A 25,343-nucleotide genomic window follows, 5' to 3' on the forward strand; every position below is an offset into this window, starting at 1 on the left:
GGAACGTGCTTCTGTTGTCCAGTTTTACAGATGAGATTTGTTCAGGGATCAGAAACAGCTTTTATTTTGAAGGCAGGATGTTCCACTTCCTGTGTGACTACATTAATTTTTAACTTGACCCTGAGGTTTCAGGTCCCTTTTCTATAAGGGGCACAATACTTTACCTTATAAATATTAATAATGTGGTTACAACAGTAACAAAGTGAGAATAAATACAAGAATCTGTGATGTGTGAACATGTTTTTACAAGGGTTTCAGAGAACCAGTTCTTCATGGTTGGCTGTGATAGTGCAGATCATATTTAAACAATTTAGTTCAAACAGAAAGTGCAAAGAAACTAAACTCTGAAAAACTCCTCTAGTTTAGTGTGAGCTATTTGTGTAAAGACAAACATACTCTTTGGAATTATAATGTATATTTAATTTGTTGATGACACAATATAATGGGAAAAGTTTTGTTCTTTAAGAGGAAACCATAGATACTCTTCTTGGAAAAAAACAGTTGATTTATTAAAAACAAACAGTGCAGCAGATTCCAGTGCTGCATTTTCTCATCAACAAATAAGTAGCCGATGTGAACTGAATTTCAATTATTCCCTCAAAGCGTCTGGTCACAGTCATGACAATGGAGAGTCAGCATGTGGACAAAATGTGAGCTTCTGTGAGAGAAGCTGGAGCTGCTTTCAGGCAAAAAAAAAAAAAAAAAGTCTAGACTGAAACTCTGCAACAAATGTGAAGCATGGACAGACATTTTTGAACAAAGTTATAATCTCATAAACCTTTCTTTATCAGCCATGCAACACAATCACACTGAAATACTATCAAAACACCATCAAATTAAAGTTCATGAAATGTTGACGGGATGTTAATGTCACCCAATGGATGAATGCCCGCTACCTCATTTTTCTTTTCACATTACAATCACACTATTCACCAGAATTTTTTCTAAACACATTGATACCAGTCTTACTAATTATATTTTAACTTCTCACTTTTCCTTTAGTTAGGTCAAAAATGTACAGTAATATATATGTTTATGACCAAATACCTCCTTTATCCTTTCATAGTCTCACACAGTTTTACTTGTTTATTTATCTGGATCATTTTCTGACTTTGCATTTTAGCTGCAAGCATTTTGATTTAGAGCAGGGGTGTCAAACTCATTTTAGTTCAGGGGTCAGATTCAGCTACATTTGATCTGAAGTGGGCTGAACCCGTAAAATAATAACATAATAATATATAAATAATGTCAACTCCAAACTTTTCTCAATGTTTTAGAGCAAAAAAAAGTTAATTTACATTATGAACAGGTTTACATCTACAAAGTATCCTTTCAAAAGACATGAATAACATGAACAAACTGAAAAATTAAGTGGAATTTTAACAATATTATGTCTCAGTTTATCATTTACACAGGTACATTATAATTTACAGATCACAGTGGAACTACAAATACACAAAATATTTAGTAACAGAAAGAATATTGTTAAAATTATACTTACTTCTCTTAAGACATTTCAGGTTAATCGCATTTTTTGTGAAATTATACTTTGTTTTAGTGTAAATACATGAAAATATTTGCATTTACAAAGGGAAACATTTGGAGTTGTCATTATTTATTTGTTATTATGATAGTATTTTACTGGTCCTGCCCACTTGAGATTGAATTGTTCTGATGTGGAACCTGAACTAAAAGGATTGTTAATATCTTAGTGTAATTTTTGCATTTCACAAATTCATCCCAGGGGTCGGACTGGACCCTTTGATGGGCCGGATCTGGCCCTCGGGCCGCATGTTTGACACCTGTGATTTAGAGACTTGATTCTACAAAGGAAAAAAAATGACCTATAAAAATGAAAAAAAAACTGCTCATTGTAATAAAGGACTGAAGGACAACACCTCTGTGTATTATTGTGATTTTTATGCTGCAGTTAATGTTTATATCATTACTTTGACTTTTTATCTTAGGGGTTTGACTTTTAATGTCTATATAATGAACATAAATCAGGGGAATTTTCTTTCTGTGGCCACTGGTCTGTGTTACATCTAAATCTGGTTTGTGCAACAGGCAAGTGACAACATTATGAACTTAATTAAGTTAAAAATTACGTATTAACCTTGTTATATATAAAATGCGATAATTTTATCTAATATGTATTCTTGCATTGTGGATGTGTGCCACAAGAATTTCCTGCATGATTTATAAAGTTGTTCCTATTTTACTATGTCAGGGGTGTCAAACATGCGGCCCGGGGGCCAAATGCGGCCCACCAAAGGGTCTAGTTCGGCCCCTGGGATGAATTTGTCAAGTGGAAAAATTCCACATTCTTGAATTGAATTAAGCAAAAAAAAAAAAAAAAGCTTAAATTAAGGAAAAAAATCTTGAATTAAGCCAAAAAAAAATCTTCAATTAAGTAAAAAAAATCTTGAATTAAGCCAAAAAAATCTTCAATTAAGTAAAAAAAATCTTCAATTAAGCCAAAAAAAATTCTCAAATTTAGCAAAAAATTTTGAATTAAGCCAAAAAAATCTTCAATTAAGTAAAAAAAAAAAAAACTTGAATTAAGCAAAAAAAAAAAAAAAAAAAAAACTTCAATTAAGTAAAAAAATCTTGAATTAAGCAAAAAAAAATAAAAAATAAAAATTTCAATTGAGTAAAAAAAAAAAAAAATCTTGAATGAAGCCAAAATTTTTTTAGAATTAACAACTTAATTTTTTTTCTTTGTTTTAGTGTAAACAAAAACATTAAATTATGAAAATATTTACATTTACAAACTATCCTGAAACAATAAAATGTGAATAACCTGAACAAATATGAAGAACCTGAAACGTCTAAAGAAAATTAAACACAATTTTAACAATTTTTCTGCCTGTTCGTCAGTGTTTAGTGTCTTTGTAGATCTGATCTATAATGCACATGTAGAAATGGTGAGTTGAGGAATAATGTTAAAATTGCACTAAATTTTCTTATGTTTTTTTATTTAAATTTCAGTTTTTTCAGGTTTTTTTTTTTTTTTTTTTCCTTTTTTTCCTTTTGAATAGTTTATAAAAGTAAGCATTTTCATAATTTAATGTTTTTTGTTTTTTTTTTACACTAGAACAAAGACAAAAATTTGGAGTTGTCATTATTTATAGGTTATTATGTTATTATTTTACTGGTTCGGCCCACTTCAGATCAAATTTAGCTGAATATGGCCCCTGAACTAAAATGAGTTTGACACCTCTGTACTATGTGTTCTGAGCTTTCATATATTTTGTTATCATGGGTACCTCTTTGTTTTTATTTTATTTTTCTATTTTTCTAAACTGTGGACGTATTAAGGACAGTTTAACAGGTCTCAGGTCAGATGGCTCCCTGCAGCAGTTGGACAGCAGCGTCTCTGTTGTGTCTCCGGGCCTCCTGCAGAGGAGAGCTCCCCCACCTGGTCAAAAGACAGAACTACATCAGTCACTGTGCTTCCTAAGAAAGACAATACATCCACTGATCCCTGTTGTAATTAACCCTTTCATGTATGAATTATGAGAACCTTAATTGAGATTTTCTTTCCTGAGTGTTTTTATTCTACTTTAGGCATGAAAAAAATAATGCGATTGAAATTGTTTTTTATGAACCTATTTTTCACGGAGTTGCAAAAATGTCTTCTCAGCTGGACATCATGTGTTTAATTTTTGAAGCAAAGAAACATGTATTTACTGGTACACTGTGTGAAAACTCTAAAATAATTTCTTAAATGTTGTTAATCTGATGTTTTGTCACATTTTAACATACTCACTTTATGGAGATTATATGAAAAAAAAAAAAAAAGTTAATGACAGCCTAACAACAATAACAACCGCCTGATTTAAACTCAAACATGTTACTGCAGATCAGGTTTATCAAGAACAGCAAAGTAACAGTAATGGTATGAATTGCAGTGTATGGGATGGTGCATAAGCTTCCACTGTGTTGGCTGATATGGAACTAAAACAATAAAATCCTTGAAAATACGATAAGAGAACAGCTGTACTATAGCTGTCCACTGTAGTGACCACTATGCATGAAAGGGTTAAAACAAACAAACAAACAAAACAAAAAATGATGAGACATAAAACAACAAAAACATTAGGAAAAAAAGTTTTTAAAATTTGCTGCAAACTAATCTCAATAGACCTGCGAGTTATAGTTAAACATCGTCTTGTTTTCCAGTGTCATATTGTCTCACTTTAATATAACAGCTGTATGTTATGTTTTATATTTTTCTTTTTCAATTACAATGTTTTCTTAAATCAAGTGAGTAGCTGCTTTGATTTCAGACAGCGTTTTTTTTTTTTTTTTATCCCCTCATTGTTTCATGAGTAAACATGAAATACTGTAGAATTATTGAAACATAATACATATATTGGACAGACATACATTTATATTCAAACAATAATTGTATAGTAAAACAAAAATGTGTCTGTGCAGTGATTTTAATTTTAGGTTAGACTGGCGGTGAAGAGGAAAGTGAAGGCAGGTTGGAGGAGGACTAAAGAGGAGATTTATGGATGTGGTGAAGGACATGAAGGTAGTTGGTGTGACAGAAGAACATGCAGGAGAAACAGGTTCAGATGGAAGCAGATGATTTGCTGTGGTGACCCCTACAGCACAGAAGTCAAACATGCGACCCGGGGGCCAAAACTGGCCCACCAAAGGTTCTAATCTGGCCCGCAAGTTGAATGTACAAAGTACAAAATGCAAAAAATACCCTGAAGATATTAACAGTCAAGGGCATCAAACTCAAAAATAATAGCATAATAACCTAGAACCTAGATCTTGGTTCTTGGTTTAATGTGAGAAAAATAATATGATATTATGCCTCTAAATAATGGCAACACCAATTTATTGCAAAGAACATTCAATTCTGATATCCTTTAACAATAAAATGCCAACAACCTGAACAAATATGAATAACCTGAAATGTCTAAAGCAGGGGTGTCAAACTCATGTTAGTTCATACAACCCAATATGACCTACAGTGGGCCGGATGATTAAAATAATAACACAATAATACAAAAATAATATCAATTCCAAAATTTTTAACTCTAATTTCTATGTTTTACAGTGAAAAAAGTAAAATTATATTTTCAAAATTTTTTTACACCCTTTAAAAATGTGGAAAAACATGAACAACTATGACCAAAATGAAATTTATTTAGAAAAAAAGTGTAATTTTAACAATTTATGCCATTATTTGGCCTCAGCTTCTCATTTTCACATGTTCATTACAACTTACAGATCACAGTGGATCTACAAATACACAAAACATTTAATAACAGACAGAATATTGGTACAATTACTCTTAATTCTCTTAAGACATTTCAGATTGTTCATATTTGTTCACGTTTTTCACCTTTTTTGTAAAAGGCTAGTTTGTAAATGTTAATATTTTTGTGTAATTTTACTTTTTTTTTTACACTAAAACAAAGAGAAAAATTTGTGGTTTTCATTATTTATAGGTTATTATGATAGTATTTTACTGGTCTGACCCACTTTAGATGGAACCTAAAATTATTTTGACATCCTTGATTGTTCATATCTTCAGAGTAATTTTTGTGTTTCGCTAAATCATCCTGTGGGCCAGACTGGACCCATTGGCGGGCCAGTTTTGGCCCCTGGGCCGCATGTTTGACACCCCTGGTATAAAGAAAAATAAGTGCAATTTTAACAATATTCTGCCTATTTTGCGCCTTGGTAGATCTGATCTGTATGCTCATGTATAAATCATAAGCTGAGGTATAATATTAATAAAATTCCCCTTATTTTTATTCAGAAATTCCTTTTCTTTTTTTTTCCAATTATTCATATCTTTTTTTGTTTTGGATAGAAATAGTTTCATCATTTAATGTTATTTTTTGCACTAAAAAATTTGGAGTTGTCATTATTCATAGGTTATTATGCCATTATTTGACTGGTCCGGCCCACTGGAGATCAAATTGGGCTGAATGTGGCACCTGACAGAAAATGAGTTTGACACCCCTGCCCTACAGGGAGCAGCGATTTTTCTTCCTTTTTTATTCTGTATAAAACAACCCTGCTGCACATCCAGTCTCTGGCCTTACCCACTCTTCTGATCATTAATCTCGTATGAAGGTTCTGACTGTGCTGAGCTGGTTTGGACTCACCTGTCCCTAAGACCCGGGTTCGCCCTGGTGTTCTCCAGCAGGAAGCGGATGACCTCTGTGTGACCTTCAGCAGCTGCAACATGCAGAGCTGACCTGCCATCGTAGTCGACAGCATTTACATCAACTCCAGACAGGAAGTACCTGTAGACAACAGCAGAAGAAGACATTTTGAAGGAGTTTATGAAAGTTCATCAAATTACTCTACTCCACTGGTTTTCAGTGAGGGTTTGTTTTATGACTACGTCTGTGTGCATTTATTTATGTTCCTTCTGTGTTTTAAGCACATAATATGGTTTTGTTTGTTACTTTCTGGTTTTGTCTCTGATACTATGAATCTGCAAAAGTTCTCTCAACATTAACCACTGCATTACTTTGACGTCAGATTATGACTTTTTGTAATAATAATAATAATAATAATAATAATAATAATAATAATAATAATAATAATAATAATAATAATAATAATAATAAACTTTATTGCAGACACAGGTCCATAAACCACAAGCACACAACATACAGAATAAATAAGATAAAAATTTGTATTCTTTTTTATCCTTTTTATTTTATTTATTCTATATGTTGTGTGCTTGTGGTTTATGGACCTGTGTCTGCAATAAAGTTTATTATTATTATTATTTTTGTACTGCATACAGAGATTTTTAGCAATGATAATTTACAATGAACGTATTCTATGTTTATGAGTTTGTTATTCACCTGGCTGCATATTTTTTTTATGATCTTTTTGGTGATTTTAGTCTAAGGAGGAAAAAGCAGTCTCATTGTCTGCTTAAGTCAAACTTAATAAACTACAAAAATGTTCTCTCTATTCTGCTGTTCAGAGCACATAAGTATTGAAGAATGAAGTTATCAAAAAAAAAAAAAAATTTAATCGCTCTTCTCATTGGCTCTTTTCAGTGGTAAAAGAAGTATTCAGATCCTGTACTTACAAAACTGTATTTAATATTGTTGGCAGAATGTACTTAAACTGTCAAGAGTGTATGTGAGAGAGTAAAAAGTACTTCAAGGTTTAAGTGAAAAAGTGCAAAGTTTCGTAAAATAGAAATACTGAAGTAATTTACATCAATACTGAACACTTTTCAGTACTAAGTTCAATTCCACCACTGCTAAGCAGACAAGTTCTACCCACAAACTTTGATTTTAATTAAAAATCAATTAAAATTAAAAAGTAAATGGTTCCATTCTTGTTAAATAACTCTTGGTTACAGGTCATGTATTACATTACATTACTGTTCCAACATTAACTACCATAATACTGTGAATACAAACAGTATGTAGCTGTTTATTACCTCCGCCAAGGAGGTTATGTTTTTGCCAGGGTTTGTTTGTTTGTCTGTCTGTCTGTCCGTTAGTGTGCAAAATAACTCAAAAAGTTATGGACAGATTTGGATGAAATTTTCAGGGTTTGTTGGAAATGGGATAGGGAAGAAATGATTAAATTTTGGTGGTGATTGGGGGTGGGGGGGCCCATGGGGGCGGCCACTGATCAGCCTTGGCGGAGGTCTGCGCTCTCCGAGTGCTTCTAGTTTATGTAGTTTTAATGAAATATTGTTAAAGTGATTGTAAAAAGTCCTATTATTAAAATCTGACAATAATTTTACCTTCTAAGGGACTGAACGTCACCTTTAAAAGCTGCCAACAATACGTTCATGATCTGATATCCCTGCAGAGGAGAAGAGGCCTTTTAATAATAGTGAGAGAAAAAGACATAAACATACAGATCTGAGATCAGATTAAAGTAGAACTGACCTCAGATTCAGCTTTCCACTGTCTGTAAGCGAGAACCTGTCTGAACGGAGTCCTGATGTCAAAACTGTGCAGCTGAAATGTTGAAATCAGCTCCTAAAAGACACATGATGTTAGATTTTTATTTTAAAAGTACAAGAAATGATAAATGCAAATTTCATAATAAACGTAGTATACGTTTGAGTCATGTTTACAGTACTGATCTGCCTTGGATTCATCCTACACTGATAGTAAATGTCAAGTTCTAAGCTTTATTATTACCTCCGCCAAGGAGGTTATGTTTTTGCCAGGGTTTGTTTGTTTGTTTGTTTGTTTGTTTGTTTGTTTGTTTGTCTGTCTGTCCGTTAGTGTGCAAAATAACTCAAAAAGTTATGGACAGATTTGGATGAAATTTTCAGGGTTTGTTGGAAATGGGATAGGGAAGAAATGATTAAATTTTGGTGGTGATCGGGGGTGGGGGGGCCCACGGGGGTGGCCACTGATCAGCCTTGGCGGAGGTCTGCGCTCTCCGAGTGCTTCTAGTTATGAATGGAAAGCACATGCAGATCCTTGTAGAAACCAAGTTCAGACTTTTCTCATTCCTGTGGCTGTAAAGGTGAAGGTTAATCAGTCTATCATCTGTATGGATCTAGAACACTTAAAAATTGTAGTTCTCCTAAGACACAGGTGTCCAACATGTGGCCCAGGGGCCTAATCCAGCCTGCCAAAGGGTCCAATCTGGCCCGCGGGATGAATTTGTGAAAAACTGCAAAAATTACACTGAAGATATGAACATTCAATAGTGTCAAAATCATTTTAATTCAGGCTCCACATACAGACACATACAGTCCAATTAGATTTCAAGTAGGTCAGACCAGTTAAATATTATCATAATAACCTATAAATAATGACAACCCCAAATTTTATCTTTGTTTTTTTGGTGTAAAAAAGTAAAATTACATGAAAATGTTTACATTACCAAACTATACTTTTATAAAAAAAAAAAAAATGTGAATAACCTGAACAAATATGAACAAACGGAAATGTCTTAAGAAAAGTAAATGCAATTTTACCAATATTCTGCCTGTTACTAAATGTTTTGTGCGATTGAAATGGAAGTTGTAATGCACATGTGTAAATGATAAACTGATAAACTGAGGCAGACTATTATTAAAATTGCACTTGTTTTTCTCAAGACAATTCAAGTTGTTCATGTTATTCAGATTTTTAAGGAAACTTTGTAGATGTAAACCTGATCATAATATAATTTTACTTTTTTCACTGTTATTATTTTTACTGGTCTGGCCCACTGGAGATCAAACTGGACTGAATATGGCCCCTGAACTAAAATGAGTTTGACACCCCTGTTCTAAGATAAAAGAAAAGACTGAGGACTTTTTGAGGTATTCAGACACCCTGCTGTGAATAATAAAGTACAGAATAGACTCATGAGTGGAGGATGTTGTAGGATGTTGGTGAGACCTGGCAGAAGTGGACGGCCCTCCAGGGGTTTCCACAGGCGTCTAACTCTGGAGAGAATGCCATCAGCCCCAGAACACCAGGGACAACAGCCAGAAGAGAGCCGTAACTGCTGGACACAGCTGGAACCGACGTCTGCAGAAACAAACAGCCACTTCAGGTTACACAACCAATGCCACAAGAGGGTGCTCTCTGACAGATGAAAGTACCTGATGGTCTGCCTGAACAGCTAAAGGTGCATTCACTGAAGTTCTATGTTTAAGTACAGTATTGACATTGTCTTCTTATTTAAACTTCTATTCCACTGTAATTGTCTGCCTTACTTTTTTTTTTTTTTTTTACACAATTTTACACAATGGATATTTTGATTAAATCATTCAATATTTCTCCAAAAATCAAAGGTTGGAGAAAAAAATCAAAAAAAAATTAAAGCAGTTTAGTGTAGCAGAACTTTTTTTTTCTTATTCCTCTGCCATTAACCGTATGATGAGACAGACTAAGTGAGATTCATCTGGTATCTCTATGTATAAAATTAGAAATAAAGGACTTCAAACTTCATTTCCAACATCTCCACCAGAAACATTTAGCAACACTGATACTCTCCTATAAACAATGCAGATATATTAATATGTCAGATATAATAATAACTAGCACTGTCAATGCTAACGCATTAACGCAGATTAATCCATCATCATGATTAACCTGATTAAAAATGTTAACGCAATTAACTCATCTGCAGCGCAGAATGACTCTGAACATCTCTGTCAATGTATTTGGGGCAGTTTGTCCAAGTAGAGTTAGCATCATGTATGAACAAATGGGGGCAGTTGATCTGGTAGTGGCAGGCAGCAGAACCAACCCATAAAGACGGAAGATGCTAAACAGCATGTTTGCCCTCTGGATGGAAATATGAGGACAAAAAAACCCAAGATGGAACAGTTGATTCAAGTTGTTTTGTTGAAACTTTTAAGTGCATATATCTTCCCTTCTTTCTTGGGCCTGTTTGCTCATGCAAAATGAAACACGATTAATATTGATCAAGAATGAATGATATTTAATTGTGATTGATCAAAATCAATCCACAGCAACCCTGTGATTAATCTGATTAAAAATTGTAATCATTTGTAAGCACTAGTAATAACATATCAGTCAGAGGAATCAAACCAGTACTCTTACTGAAGCACTTGCTGTTGAAACTTCTACACTTTATTTAGTTATAACTTCCATGGAACACTTTTACTTGTAATGGAGTATTTTTTGTTTTACTTGGAGTATTATTTTTATTTATTTTGTTTACTTTTTTTGGATTTTGACTTGGATAATATGAGTACAAAGGAGGAAAATAAGGTAAATATTCAGATTATGAATATAGTTCAATATAGTGGACGAACTGACCTTAAAGTGAAAGGTTGTGGAGTAGTCTTTCATCCCTGCCACCTGCATCATGGACAGCATACTCCGTGTTGCCATGGGTGACAGCACCTGATCACCTGACAGTGGGCAGAGGCCACCATTGGCTAACGATGCAGCCATGGCAGCTCCTGATTCACAGGTGACCTCTGTTGCAGCACACTGTCAAACAGATTAAAGGCAAATCAGAGATCCAGCGAAGATGCTTTTTTACCCCTGACAAGGACGTTAGGTTTTTTCTGGTGTTGGTTTAACTGTCTGTCTGTCTGTCTGTCTGTCTTTCCATGTGGAAGATAACTAAAAAAGTTATGGATGGATTTGGATGAAAATTTCAGGAAATGTTGATACTGGCACAAGGAACAAATGATTAAATTTTGGTGGTGATCAGGGGTGGGGGGGTTGGGAGGGCCACCGATCTGCCTTGGCAGAGATCTGCACTCTCCAGGTGCTTCTCTAGTTTATATATGTGAAGCTGATGACGAGTCCAGAGATGTTTTACCTGAAGCATTAGATCCAAAGCAGCATTAATGTCCGCCTTCTCTGGAAAACACTAGAAAATAGAGTTTGAGTTAGAGACAGGAGGAGAGATGTGTGAGCTGTGGTGAAGAGGATCTTTACCTTCTTCTCCTGAAGATAGAAGGACAAAGCATGAAGCCGGACACTGGCCTTCCTGCTGCTCTGATAGCTGATGGTTACACAAACAACACAGTTTTACTGCTTTCTGACACACAAACACACAGAGGAACATCTAGTATTCACACATTCCTTAACTCACTTTTTGTATATCAGGTATTTTCACAAATGTTAAAGGTTATTCAGGCTTGATACAATCTTGATCAAGATTTAATAAAGTTTTATTGTGTTTTGCGTGATAGAAATCTGTCTTTTTTAATTAGAGTTCATAAAATAAATGAAACAGGTGTTGATACTGCTCTGAAATAAGTACTGACATTGTATTTGATCTGTGAAATGGATATTGGAGTTTAATAAATGTGCTGTCAGTATGTAGAGAAATAAACCAAATAAAAGACTAAAGAATAAAAATTATAATTTTATTAAACAACAAAAATTTAAGAATATCTTTTCATTGACTATGTCAGCACATTGGCATTATCTGCAAACTTAAAGAATTAAACTATCCAAAAATCAGAATTCATTAATCATTCTGCTCACTGGCTCTTTTAAGTGGTGGAGGAAATATTCAGAAATGACAACAAAAATTTCTGCCATGACTGTAATAATAAAATTAATTCAGATTCAGATTTGGAATACCTTATTAATCCCTAGGAAATTGTGTAAATGTAATAATGCTGATGAAAATATTGCAACATAGTATCAATGAATTACAATTTTATAGCACTATAAAAAAAAAAAAAATTTCTTATTTGTCTTTTACTTAGTTTCAAAATAAATAAAAAAATTTAATAAATTTTTCACACAAATTTCTTCAAAACAAATGAAGAAAAACTCAATTTGCAGCCCGTGATGTACTGTATTATTGTACAAAAAAAACCCAAAAAACGTAGTCATGTCTTTTAGCAGACAGTAATAATACAATAGTTCATATGATTCAATTGAATGAGAAAAATGTATTTTTCTAATAAAGTCAATAAAAAACAACATTTACACTTACTTATTGAAGATTCAGTATAAGATTATGGAATGTTCATGTACTTCTATAAGATGGGCTGAATATACAGATGCATAAACCCTATATGATTTCATTTAAATCCCATCTGTTTTATAGTATTAATGCTTGTTTTTCCATCATCAAGTTCATTTTATTCATGACTGTTGAGCCACACGACTACACTGCTCAAGTCTTCTGTTGTAATTGTTTAAGCTATAATTGTCTGTTTTTGTGCTTTATTCTGTGTGTGTTTTTATGTGGTTGTGATATAACCTTTTGGAACACACGTTATTGTTTTTATTTTAGTATTAAGTGTCGTACAGTGAGCAGCATCAGTACCTGGTGCAGTTTAAGTTGGCGTGCTCCTTGTTACAGAGCCTTCGAATGACATTCAGCACCTACAGCGTAAACCTTCATCAGTCACTGAGTCAGTAAAGATGCTTTTTAGGTTGAGCTTTGTATTTTGAGTTTTAATGCGCCACTTACTGAGTCATACTTTTCCTCTTCCTCTGCACACAGCCTCCCCGCCAGCTGCACAAACACCAAACACAACAAATGAGGAAATGACATCACCGTCACTAGTGTTGGTGTAGTTTGTTGCTGTTGGATGGAGCAGTGTGTTACCGGTAGTAAAGATGTGGTTACGATGGCTCCGGTTTCAGTGAGTGGGCTATGAGGGATTCCTACAAATGGAAGCATTCAATGAAGGGTTACTGCTATGGGTGTTAGAAAATATCGGATCTGCAATATATCGTGATATTTCATTTTACGATACTGTATTGATATTAAAAAGTACTGTATTGATATTTTTAGGTATTAATTCAAAAGCAGATATGGTGGAGGTTCATTTTTGTTTTTTGGTTTTCTTTATCGTTTATATCTTATTTATTATTATTTAACACTGTTTTGTTAAATATTGGTTATTTGAAGCATCCTAAAAGCACTTTTTACTGTCTGAGAGAGTCAGATGTTAGTTCTTTTGTTGGGACTGCACAAAAACAATCTAATGATGTTATTTATGAACTAATAGAATATGAACATTTGAGCAGGATCTTAAACTGTAATGTCCGTAAAACATAATTTAAGTTTTAACAGAGGAACATTTTGTGATATAGCATTAGATCCTGTTCTGATCAAATAAAAATGTGTTTAGTATTTGTGCATATTTGTGGTGTAATTCAGTTCTTCCAGGAAATAATCATTTTAAAAAAGAAACAAACAAAAAATTGCCCTTTTAACAGTATCACGATATATCATGATATATCGTATCATGATCCTAGTATTGTGATTCGTATCGTATCGCCAGATTCTTGCCAATACACACCCCTAGTTACTGCTCTCTGCTGTACATGATGGGTCAAAGTTCAAATGACAGACAGAAAAAAAGAGTGGAGACTAATTCCCCATTACTAATTTGCACTATGTATAAAACTCTGACTAATTTGCACTACGATTATATAAGATATACATAAACATATATTTTTAATAGTCCAGATCCCTGTACACATCCACTCACTGTATAAAACTCTAATTTGCACTCTGCACATATTACAATATAAATCCACTGTAAATCTCAACCCATTGTTGTCCTTGTCCCTCGTCGAATGTTTGTTTATATTAGGTCTATATTTAAGTGTGTTCGGGTTCATGTTGTGTTTGGGTCATGCAAAACTGTACGTCGTGAGCAAAGAAAAACCGAAGCCAAATTCCTTGTATGTGTTCACATACTTGGCCAATAAAGCGGATTCTGATTCTGATTAAATGTAAAGTATTATATAATTGCATATTTTAACAAATATTTAAAGTGTCAATGATTATTTTAGTTAATTGACAGGTAATGACAAAAAAAAGACTTTTATAAATAATCAGCCTGCAATGAAAATGTGATTTCTAATAAATACAAGATGCTGTGCATTTACGTAGGGTCAGGTTTTGTTATTATAAAATGGCACTTTTAGAAGCTCTTTCCACAGTAGCTCTTAGAATACAAATAGGAACAAAAAAGGAAATTAAAGCAGATATTGCAGATGACTAAGGTGAATGAAAAGATTCTTCACATCTGCTCAGAATAAAAGCTATTCAACACAGTATTTTCACGCAGCTGATACTACACAAAGCCACTAGGTTGACACTTTTTTCTGCTTCAGATGAAAAATAGAGACAACTTGCCTTCTCTATTACCTTGAGAAGAGGTTTTATGGTAAGGTCACTAATTTATAAAGTGAGCGTATAGAGTTGCTTTTTGGAATATATTACTTATAAGGAAACTGAAAATGATAACATCCTGTGCAGGGAACTGTATATTTTTAATTTAATATTGAAAATGTACACTGCCCAGCCAAAAAAAAAGTCCACACTTGGATTTAAATCTGCAAATAGTTCAGATTCTTCCATTGGATAACTACTGCAGTGATCTATATGTTTCAGTTACAGGTTCTTTATTCCAAACTGATGCAGTGAGAAGCTCGTCATTACTTAAACCACCATCAGTTTGATATAGAGCATAAAGATTAGACTGTTTCAATAGTAAAAGGTCATGCATGTGGTCTGATGCATCCAGACTGACCCTGTTCCAGAGTGATGGTCCATTAGGGTGAGAAGAGAGGTGGATAAAGTGATTACCCATCATGCCTAGCACCTACAGTACAAGCCTGTGTGGTCAGTGTTATGATCTGGGGTTGATTCAGTTGGTCAAATGTAGGTTCAACAATGTAATGGGTCCATAAATGAAATAAATGTTGTGACACTGCATAAGTTTATTGAAACCAATTCATGGTGAATGTGTGGTGTAATCAAAAGCTAAAAGTTTTTCTGACTTTGGGACTGTTTTTTTTTGGTCAGGCTGTATATTTCAAAGAAGATGGGAACCTCATATGTCTTGTATTGTATTGGACATCTTAGCTATTTTTGCAAGAGTTTTGCTTTAGTATAAACTTTGTGGGCTGAGTTGTTTTGTTCTGTTTTGATTGTTGGTTTTGTGTGATGTGGGGATTTTTATTCCCTTGAGAAAGGAGGGTTACCCCTAAAAAATCCAGAGTTTGTTTGATTTGTCTTGTTCTGTTCTAAGAAATGAAAATAAATAAATAAATAAATAAATAAAATAATAATAAAAATACAGTTGTGGAAAAAAATATTAGACCATCAAAAGTCATCAAAAACAATGGTTATGCAATCAAGTACTAACTCCTGTGTGTATCATGTGACTAAAACAGACGGAAAAGAAAACATGGAATGCCTAAAAGCACTGTTTTTGTCAGTACAGTGCCATAGATATTGAGGTAAGAACTTAAGTGATTTTGGTTATTATAAAGAAAAAATGGAAAATGGATAGATATCAGCTCTTAAATTGAATTCTTTTTAAAGTCATTAACACTATTTTCAGCTCACTGGCTGATTGGCCATAAGTTATTGTGAAGGTGTTGTGTCTGGTGTCATCTTTGTCTTCATTAGCAATTTCTTCAAACATCTTCTCTGACGAAATTACTGGTTGGATTATTTTCAAATTTTATATGTTGTTTCCTTGGGACAATATCTACAAAGTCTGTTCACAGTTTTGAGATATTTTGATTTTTGTTGATTTTTTAAATTTTATTTTAAACATTTGCCTTTACTTATAATGGGGCATATTTAGATGGCTGGATTGGCATGGAAATGGTTACAGATATCAATATAGTTACTAATGAGCACTGATAGAAGTCATACAGTCGTGGGAAAAATGATTAGACCATCAAAAGTTATCAGAAACAGTGGTTATGCAATCAAGTACTAACTCCTGTGTGTATCATGTGACTAAAACAGACAGAAAAGAAAACATGGAATGCCTAAAAGCACTGTTTTTGTCAGTACAATGCCATAGATATTGATGCAAGAACTGAAGTGATTTTGGTTATTATCAAGAAAACATGGAAAATGGTTAGATATCAGTTCTTAAATTAAATTCTTATGAGCTATTTTTGTTGTTATCATTATATTTGTTAAAACAAATATACCTTTAGTTGTACCAGGCATTAAAATGAACAAGAAATTGAAGAAAACAAGCGGTGGTCTAATAAGTTTTTCTGCAGCCCTATATATATATATAGATACAAAGACTGTGTTTTCAGAGTTTAGAAAATACAAAACTGACTGGCTTTACAGAACTGAGGGGTGTTCTTAGTTACCTGTTTTAGTGAGAGTGAATGGAGAGTCGTATCTGGAGTACTCCTCTACACCGACATATCTGTGGACGAGGTCAGAGCCCAGCAGGTCCACCGCCACGCCATAGACCAGTGGCCATGACACCTCGCCCAGGACCACCGAGCCCGCCCAGTCCCCCAGAGACAACCTGGAATAACAGACCCCAGTGACTCTATAGAACAAACAGCTCCCATTCCATTTATTTACAAAAATGTGCACACAGCCTCCACTACACCAATACCCAGATTAGTCAAACTCTATGTCATTAATACAGGTGTTGAAAATATTTATTGTTTTCACGCAGAACTAGTGACAATAACAGTAAGTGTAAAATGTCTGGAGGACCCATGAGAACAGAATAAAAAACAACACATGAAAACCTTTATTATATTCCATAAATTTAGATATTCTAGTCTCATTAACAATGAAATAACAGCAAAAAAAAAAAACAACAACTCCAAAACACTGTCCTTTAAGAACTATTAACGCTTTCATGCGTGAATTAAGAGAACTTTAATCAAGATTTTTTTTCCTGAGTGTTTTTATTCCTCTTTAGGTATTAAAAAACAATGCAATTGGAAAAAAAAGCATTTATGAACCTATTTTTCATGGAGTTGCGAAAATGTCCACTCAGCTGGAAACCATACATTTAATTTTTGAAGCAAATAAACATGTATTTACTGATATACTGTGTGAAAACATTTTTAATGCTGCTAATCTGATGTTTTGTCACATTTTAACATACTCTAATACTAGTTATTACTCACTTCATGGAGATAATATGCAAAAAAACAACAACAAACAAACACCTTTTTGTTAAAAAAAAAAAACCCTGTTAATTACAGTCTAATGATGAAACGATATCGAGCAATTTTTTACACGTAAACATATCACTGCAGATTAGGTTTATAAAGAACAGCAAATTTACAACAACAGTATGAATTGCAGTGTATAGGATGATGCATAAGTGTCCACTGTGTTGGCTGATATGGAACTAAAACAGCAAAATTAATGAATATACAAAAGAACAGCTGTAGAATAGCTGTCCACTGTCGTGACCACTGTGCGTAAAAGGGTTAAAGTGCCTTTATTGTCCATCCCATCATCTAACCTCATCTAAGCAATATAAAGTAATAGTAAATATAGCATATAATATAAAGTAATAATAAAAACTAAAAATCTTTCATGTGTTGAATATTATTCTATTCTTTATATTTTCTTGAGTGTCTCAGAATTCTTGGTTGACAATCCAAAAAAAAAACAAAACAGTTTTTTAGTCCAAGAACCACTCTTTTTCCAACATTTTAGTAGACTTTGTGTCAGAGCTGCTGTGTGTGAAGTGAACTTAGTGTAGACTTACCTCTGTCCGTCCACGGTGCAGACGGAGACGCCCCATTTAATGCTGTCTATGCCCTCCTTTTCCTTCTCCTGATGGGACAAACAGAGGAAACATGGAGTCATTCACCAACCTGTTTGAAACGTCTGGACAATTCATTTCTCTGATTTACTGCCGTCTTGGATATATTTTCTGATAAAACCTTCTTGGACCCAGACTTGTTGAAGGTTAAACTGGAAAGACAACACAGCCGAACCTTCACATTCACCATCTGAACTTGCTTTATCTCTCTTTATCCTCACCAGAAGGTGCTGGAGCCTATCCCTTCTGAACCTTCACATATGACAGCAAAACCCACCTGGACTGATGACAGCTGTCGACACCTTGAAAATAACTTCTGAGTTTCTTCAGTGAAGGTGGAGAAGTCTGGAATGACGAATCGTCCCTGCAGAGCTTTCAGGATGAGGGAGACGAATCCTGTGACGCATCTACAGCAGGACATATTAATATACGTACAAGTAAAGACATTAAACAGCCTGTTAAATTTCCAGAACCAGGATAAGAGGCAGGATTAATTTTGCACTTTTGGCCACAATGTGCTGTGTGTTTAAAGTGTTATAAATAAACTCACCATGTCTAAATCAAGTTAACCCATAAAGACCCAGTACGACTTTTGTGGCAGATGCCAAATGATTTTTTACTTTCTATTTAACCTTTCTAAAGTAATTTTTCACAATTTAAAGTAATATTATCTTCTATACGTTGCATTTTTCACTATAAATCATGTATTTTCCTATATTTAAATTCCCATTTTTGATTTAGATGTTCATAAAAACTCAGACTAACTTCAAAACCCATTATATTAAAAAAAGAAAACTGAAGACAAAATTATTTTTTCAGCAAATATACTGTATATTATTAACTGAACATTGAACAAGTGTGTCCATCCACTGTAACTTGTCAAACTCCATGGGTTTTACTGGTGAATCATTGTCGTAGAAGATGACAGCGTTTCCATGTTCACTACGGAGCCTCTGAACATCCAAATGGGTCATATCTGATGACCATGAAAAGATGACAAACTGCATTTTACACCAATTTTTTTTACATGGATTGATAGGATTAGTGGATCAAAAGGTATTAAACATTTTAGTTTGGTTTGGGTTTTGGTTTGGGTCATTATGGGTTAAATAATCAGGTCTTCATTTGATTACATATTGGTCTAAATTCTGCTGATATTACCTACAGATAAAACACTGTGTCATCTGCAAAGTAATTAGAGCAGACTTCAAAGCCAACTTTTTCTGGAGCTTAAAATAGGTTTTTTTCCAGCTTTGCCAATGTTATATCATGATTACTGATACCAAATGAATGACAGACCTATGGAAGGCGTTTCTGTCCACTGTTCCCTCTGCATCCTGCAGTTTCCTCAGGTGGAAAAAACACTCTCTGAGCCGAGGGTCGGATCTGTGCAGACCAGAGCTCCAGATGGCCTGATAGAAAACAAACCAAATAAGAAAACTGAATAAAAATAAAAACTGAGTGATAGAAAAAAAACTCCAAAATCCGAATCACATCACAAAAACAACAACTGTAAGTGATAAAATGAAAATGTAAGCTCTGTATTAAGTATTTTAACCCTCAGGGAGCCCTTCAGCCCATTTTTGTATATTTTTGTCCATTTTTTTTGTCATTTTTCTTTTATGATTTGTTGATCATCATGGCTATTACAGCATTGAAATCTGTTGAAACGGCCAAAAGTTTTCTTTTTGTACATATTATCTAATTTAATGTGAGTAACTCTTATAGGTCTATTGAATGCTACTGACACTTTTTGATCCTCTGGGAACTCTCTAGCCAAAAATGTACATAAAAAAATATTAAAATCATGGATATATCATAATTTTTTCTGCTTTTTTCTGCATTGATCTCTTAAAAAAACAACAGCTCTGCTCAAAACTGCCCAATGTTCAATAATAATCAGGATTTTAACCCCTTAAATGGCAGTTTGAATAAGTGATGCCCCTTGTTTTATTTATTTATTTATTCATTTATTTTAAAACACAAAATATGAGATATTTTCCATATAATACATGGTAGAGGGATGTGGCATTGTTATATATCAGTCTTGGACATGTCAAAGACACATACTTGCACACACATACATTATTCCTTATATAAAACGTATCTCATTTTTTGTGGGTTTTTTTTTTTTTTTTTTTTTTTTTTTTATAGATTTTAACAATAAAATAATGTAACCATAGTGGCATGGTTTAAGACATTTATGAAGAAAAAAGTAGAAAAAAAATATTAGTATCTGCAGCCCTCACAGGGTTTAAGCAGTTCAGAAAATGAATGGTTGTAAGGATGGATGATTTTATGATGATTTTATTTTTATTCGCATGTCGATTTTTAGCTTTAAGGGCCCCAGAGAGTAGTAAATTAGAGGGCTGCACAATGGGCAAGTCATTTTTTTCCAAAATTTTTTTGAAATAATACTATAAATAAATTTTATATAAATGACAAATAGCATATTGACTTATCAAACAACCACCAGAAGATGATGTAATAATTCTTTTCTGCCTTAGACACCCAAGTTGCTCCAGGCAGTAATTTATACCAGCATATTCAATTACCTCTGTTGAGATACATAACAGTATATCAGAAAAAGGCTGCAGGTTAAATACCTCAAAGAACTGGTTGACGTTAATTCTTCCATCTGAGGCAAAGCTGTCAAACAATACATCGGCAGCTCTGAAATAACACAGCAGTCAGGGTTTTAGCACACTGTCAGCTTTCAACAGTTAGAGTTAAAAAAGTTACAGACTCACGCCCTGCGTTTGGACGGGCTCTGCTGAGGGGGGAACCAGGGCTGGGGGGGTCCAGAGCTGGAGCCTCTGTCCTCTGGCTGGACCACCGCTTGAGGAAGAGGAGGCTTCAAGCAGCCGTTACTGGCAGACATGGGGACGACTGCAACCAAAATGTTATTGTGAGTAATGGTGTTAAGAATAGCTCTGTGTTGTCTAACCTTCCCTTTTGCATTCGCTGGTCTTATTATGGTTTAACTTTATGACAAAAGTAAACTCTGAAAAAACAAACAGTGGTGAAGTGTGGCAAACATGAACTACAATGACCCAATTTACATCCAGCCGAGGAGAATGACATAAAATATATATGTATATTTTTTTTAGGTTTTTAGTCAATATATTATCATTTTTAGCGTCCATATAAAATTTACTGGCCATGGACATTTTTCCACATTATCACATTAAAGTCAGTTCAGTTTTATTCAGAAAAAAGCTTCCATACTGACTGAGATTCTAAAACAGGGGTATCAAACTCATTTTAGTTCAGGGGCCAGATTCAGCTACATTTGATCTGCAGTGGGCTGGACCAGTAAAATAATAACATAATAATAAATAAATAATGTCAACTCCAAACTTTTTTCTATGTTTTAGAGTGAAAAAAGTTAATTTATATTCTGAAAAGGTTTACATCTGCAAACTATTCTTTCAAAAGATGTGAATAACATGAACAAACTGAAAAAATAAGTATATTTTTTATAATATTTTGCCTCAGTTTATCATTTACACAGGTACATTATAACTTACAGATCACAGTGGATCTACAAACACACAAAACATTGAGTAACAGGCAGAATACTGTTAAAATTGTACTTACTTCTCTTAAGACTTTTCAGGTTATTCACATTTTTTTTGCAAAATTATACTTTGTTTTAGTGTAAATACATCAAAATATTTACATTTACCAAGAGAAACATTTGGAGTTGTCATTATTTATATGTTTTATGATCGTATTTTACTGGTCCTGCCCACTTGAGATTGAATTGGTCTGAATGTGGAACCTGAACTAAAATGACTGTTAATATCTTAGTGTAATTTTTGCATTTCACAAATTCATCCCAAGGGCCGGACTGGACCCTTTGGCGGGCCGGATTTGGCCCCCGGGCCGCATGTTTGACACCTGTGTTCTAAAACTTTCTCAGTCAGATCCCAGTTTTGGATTTTTTCCCTCCTTCTAGCAGGGTTCATTGTACAGGTTGTTCATGAGTATTAGGTTTTAGGTGACATATCACAAAACATAACAGCATCCTGGAAAACAAAAGACCTACAAAAAAAGCACCAGCTGTACCTGCAGACCCAGGACTGACGAGACTGATGGGTCTCTGGACTGGAGTCAGGACCTGGATCAGGTTTCTAGGGGCTGGGCGTGGTGCAGAATCCTTGGAAAAAGCATAATGTCAACACAGATACAGAGAGCAGGAGTGCAAATCCATCATCACCCCATTTACTAATTTACTGCATCATAGATTTTACAGTTGGTTTCATTTGCTCTGACAGGATCCTTGTAGATCTTTGTGAAGGCCATTTCTGTGCAGATAAAAGGCATTTTAACTGTCTGACTCTGGAAAAAGGCATGGAGGTGGTTTCCCCCCGTGCTTTGATCTAGAAAACAGAGCACTACTTCAGAGCACAGTCAGTCATGTTTAGACAGGTCTACCTGGTTCCCAGCGTTCCTCTGCTGACTCTCATCTGTCATCCCTCCATCCTCTACCAGAGAAGAGAAGAGAAGAGAAGAGAAGAGAAGAGAAGAGAAGAGAAGAGAAGAGAAGAGAAGAGAAGAGAAGAGAAGAGAAGAGAAGAGAAGAGAAGAGAAGAGAAGAGAAGAGAAGAGAAGAGAAGAGAAGAGAAGAGAAGAGAAGAGAAGAGGAAACTCCTTAAGACTCATTTACTAGATGTTTTAGTTTCTGAGAAGATGACAGATCAGCAGGTCTTTTTTTTTACGGTCAAACTCAGATGTTGTAACATGGTTGTTCAGTCTACTGATGTCATAAAAAAAGAAAAGAAAAAAAATACTCAGATACAAGATGAAAACCAAACACTCAGAAGTGCATACAAAACATACTATGAAGGTTTTGGTCACAGTGTATTTATTTATAAAGCCATCCTTTTGGTTTCCACTCTATTGCAAATATAATGAACATTTTTTATACAAAAGTCTGCACTGAACAATGTAAAACTGCAACCCTGAGAAAGAACTGATGAGACTGATGGTTACCTTTGTACCTCGAGTGTATGCTAAAAGGCTAACACAAGACACAAAAATGTACAATCTTCAGTGTTTTATATTATATTAAAGTCCACATTATAACAATAAAACTGCAGTAACTCCACTTGGTAGAATGTAGTCAAAGTGGAACAGTTTTTTAAACATCTGAAATTTGTTTTTACAAACTGAGTTAGTTCTGTGACTAAAATATGCGCTAAAAAGCAACATGAGAGGAACCTGGAGCTTGTTCATACATTTTTGTTACTGAAAACAAAAGAGAACAATTGAAAATCCTAAACCTGAACCACAAATTACGCCCAGACAAAAGCTCCGAGTAGATTATGATTTTCTTGTATAGAAGTGAAAATAGAAATAGCTGAAATAGCTAAACATCAGTGCAGCCCTTTAGTGATATGTATAACTACAGCAAACAAGCCCTAAAACACATTCTGGTCTCTGCGACAATAAAGATAGAAAGATATTTTCAGGGGTGGAGTTACGTACTGTCCCTACAGTCAGTTAGCTGCAACTTAATATAGATACTCCGCCCACAGACGGATACTTCACAGACCATAATCACAGGGTGGTTCACACTCAGTACATATAGACCTTTCATGTCTGGGTCTTTACTGGGCTCCAGGAGCTTGTTGCCGTCCAGACCGCCATAGCGTTTCCTCCATTTACGTCTGAGAGATGGTGTTCGCTGGAAACTACAGACACAACAAAATAAAAAGAGCATTTATATATACATATTTTAACATTTCTTTTTTAAAGAGTATTTATAAAAGTCATTTTATCAAGCAAAACTAATCAAACTCTGCACAGATGCTTATTCCAAATATAATACATTTTTTCCCACTTAAAAAGCAAAATGCAATAAAAGAAAACAGTACATTAAAATACACTCGCCAGCCAGTACCATATTGTAAATCTGCCTGTTCTTATTCTATATGTCCATATTTGGCAGTTGCAGTCAGACAAAAAAATCTAAAAAGATCTCACATCCAAATGATGCCATATTGAGCCATATGTCGGGCAATCCTGTAGATTAAATTACCTAACTAATTAAAATAATTTCCTTTTCATTCAGCTACACTGTCAACTCCTTTTTGAGTATAGATGAATGGGGTTTTTTTAGAATTTTGAATTTGCATGTATTCTGTAAATGCTTGTAATAAACAAAAAAATGAATGAATGGATGAAAAATATTGTCTCGTTATATCAATAATAATCAAATGAAATGTGTCATTTGTGAGTTGTAGAGCTTTAATTCTTATTTAAGGATAGAGGACTTGAACTTGTAATGGTGTTTTAATTATTGTATTGCTATATTATTACTATTACTATTATTTATATACTTTTTCATGCATAGTTTCAATACCATTAAGTGCTTTGAATACTACTTCCTGACAATGAAACTGATAGAATGACTGAAATGCAATAGTCCAGTTTTTATCTCTCCCAAAACAACCGTTCGATTAATGCTTTGTGATGTTAACTTTTGGTTGCAATAGTGGATTTGAAATATGTGAAATAGATGAGTCAGATTTATCAGTAAATCTGTCAGGCAGGATAATAGAGAAAACATGAAAACTGAATATTTCAAATGTCAAGATCAATTTCCCTCTTCTTGTGAAATTAGTTCCTGGATTCACTGATGGAGAGGAAAACATTATTGTTAAAGTGTCCCTACAGTTCACCTCACCTACAGCAGAGGATTTCAGCCCAGATAAGACTTTTAAAACACTAGATCTACACTGACTCCAGGTCAGCTGACAACAGACTATGTTGCTGTTGTCTGCCACGTCTCAGCCTGTTCCTCACCAACAAAGCAGGAATGTAAACCTGGAGTATTTCCAGTTTTATGGCACTTTCATTACATGAAAAATGTTCAGTGTTGTTCAGGATTAAATAGATGCACATGGAGTAAAGCAATAACACATAAACTTCCCTACCACAGGTAAGGGTTGTCCTCTGCCTCCTGGTTCTGGATATTCTCCATTGAAAGTTTGAGATGCGTTAGTCCACTTATTCTCTGTTATTCATGTAAGACGGTGTGGTTAGTGAAGAGACTGGCTGCTTCAGAGAGTATGTCTGCAGGCTATAAACTTTCTTTAATGAATGGGATGGTTTGTGAAGGAGGGGAAACCAGTCAGCGCCTGCAGACACTCCCAGCATTGCCACTGTGGTCCACATCTGCCACACACTGTTAAACAACCTCTGAGAGCAAAAAAAAAACAGAGTTAGGCCACGGCATGATGCCAAAGAAGAAACAAACAACATGTAAAGCCACTGATACCACAACTATTAACTGAACAGCTAAAACACAAAGGAAAACATTTACATTACATTTAATACA

General features: G+C 34.3%; 1 protein-coding gene across 2 annotated transcripts; it reads right to left on the reverse strand.

Moving 5' to 3' along the window:
• Positions 1 to 3,128: 3,128 nt before the first annotated feature.
• glsl (glutaminase like) lies at positions 3,129 to 25,071 on the reverse strand. Of its 2 annotated transcripts, none has more exons than XR_003935641.1 (21): positions 24,940 to 25,071; positions 23,594 to 23,694; positions 22,436 to 22,485; positions 22,067 to 22,157; positions 20,746 to 20,884; positions 20,602 to 20,668; positions 19,295 to 19,407; positions 18,273 to 18,402; positions 17,939 to 18,006; positions 16,563 to 16,726; positions 13,027 to 13,085; positions 12,889 to 12,933; positions 12,742 to 12,800; positions 11,391 to 11,457; positions 11,272 to 11,322; positions 10,758 to 10,934; positions 9,366 to 9,497; positions 7,908 to 8,000; positions 7,782 to 7,821; positions 6,141 to 6,281; positions 3,129 to 3,421 (listed from the first exon to the last, which is right to left on the reverse strand). XR_003935641.1 is itself a non-coding variant. In XM_030136903.1 (21 exons), exons 1-21 carry the CDS (start codon positions 24,984 to 24,986, stop codon positions 3,343 to 3,345), a joined length of 1,935 nt encoding a protein of 644 aa, XP_029992763.1. In that variant the 5' UTR covers positions 24,987 to 25,071; the 3' UTR covers positions 3,129 to 3,342. The 2 variants fall into 2 exon arrangements, 1 of the variants encoding a protein (XP_029992763.1); XM_030136903.1 differs by having other exon boundaries at positions 7,760 to 7,821.
• Between the last annotated feature and the right edge of the window lie 272 nt (positions 25,072 to 25,343).

Source organism: Sphaeramia orbicularis, chromosome 6 (genome assembly GCF_902148855.1).
Source record: "Sphaeramia orbicularis chromosome 6, fSphaOr1.1, whole genome shotgun sequence".
NCBI lineage: Eukaryota > Metazoa > Chordata > Actinopteri > Kurtiformes > Apogonidae > Sphaeramia > Sphaeramia orbicularis.

Coding starts and splice junctions, on each gene's coding strand:
- glsl (XM_030136903.1), bottom strand. CDS start 24,986: ATGGAGAATATCCAGAACCAGGAGGCAGAGGACAACCCTTACCTGTG. Junction 23,695..24,939: donor GAGGACAACCCTTACCTGTG/GTAGGGAAGTTT, acceptor TTGTGTCTGTAG/TTTCCAGCGAACACCATCTC. Junction 18,403..19,294: donor GACAGAAACGCCTTCCATAG/GTCTGTCATTCA, acceptor GTCCTGCTGTAG/ATGCGTCACAGGATTCGTCT.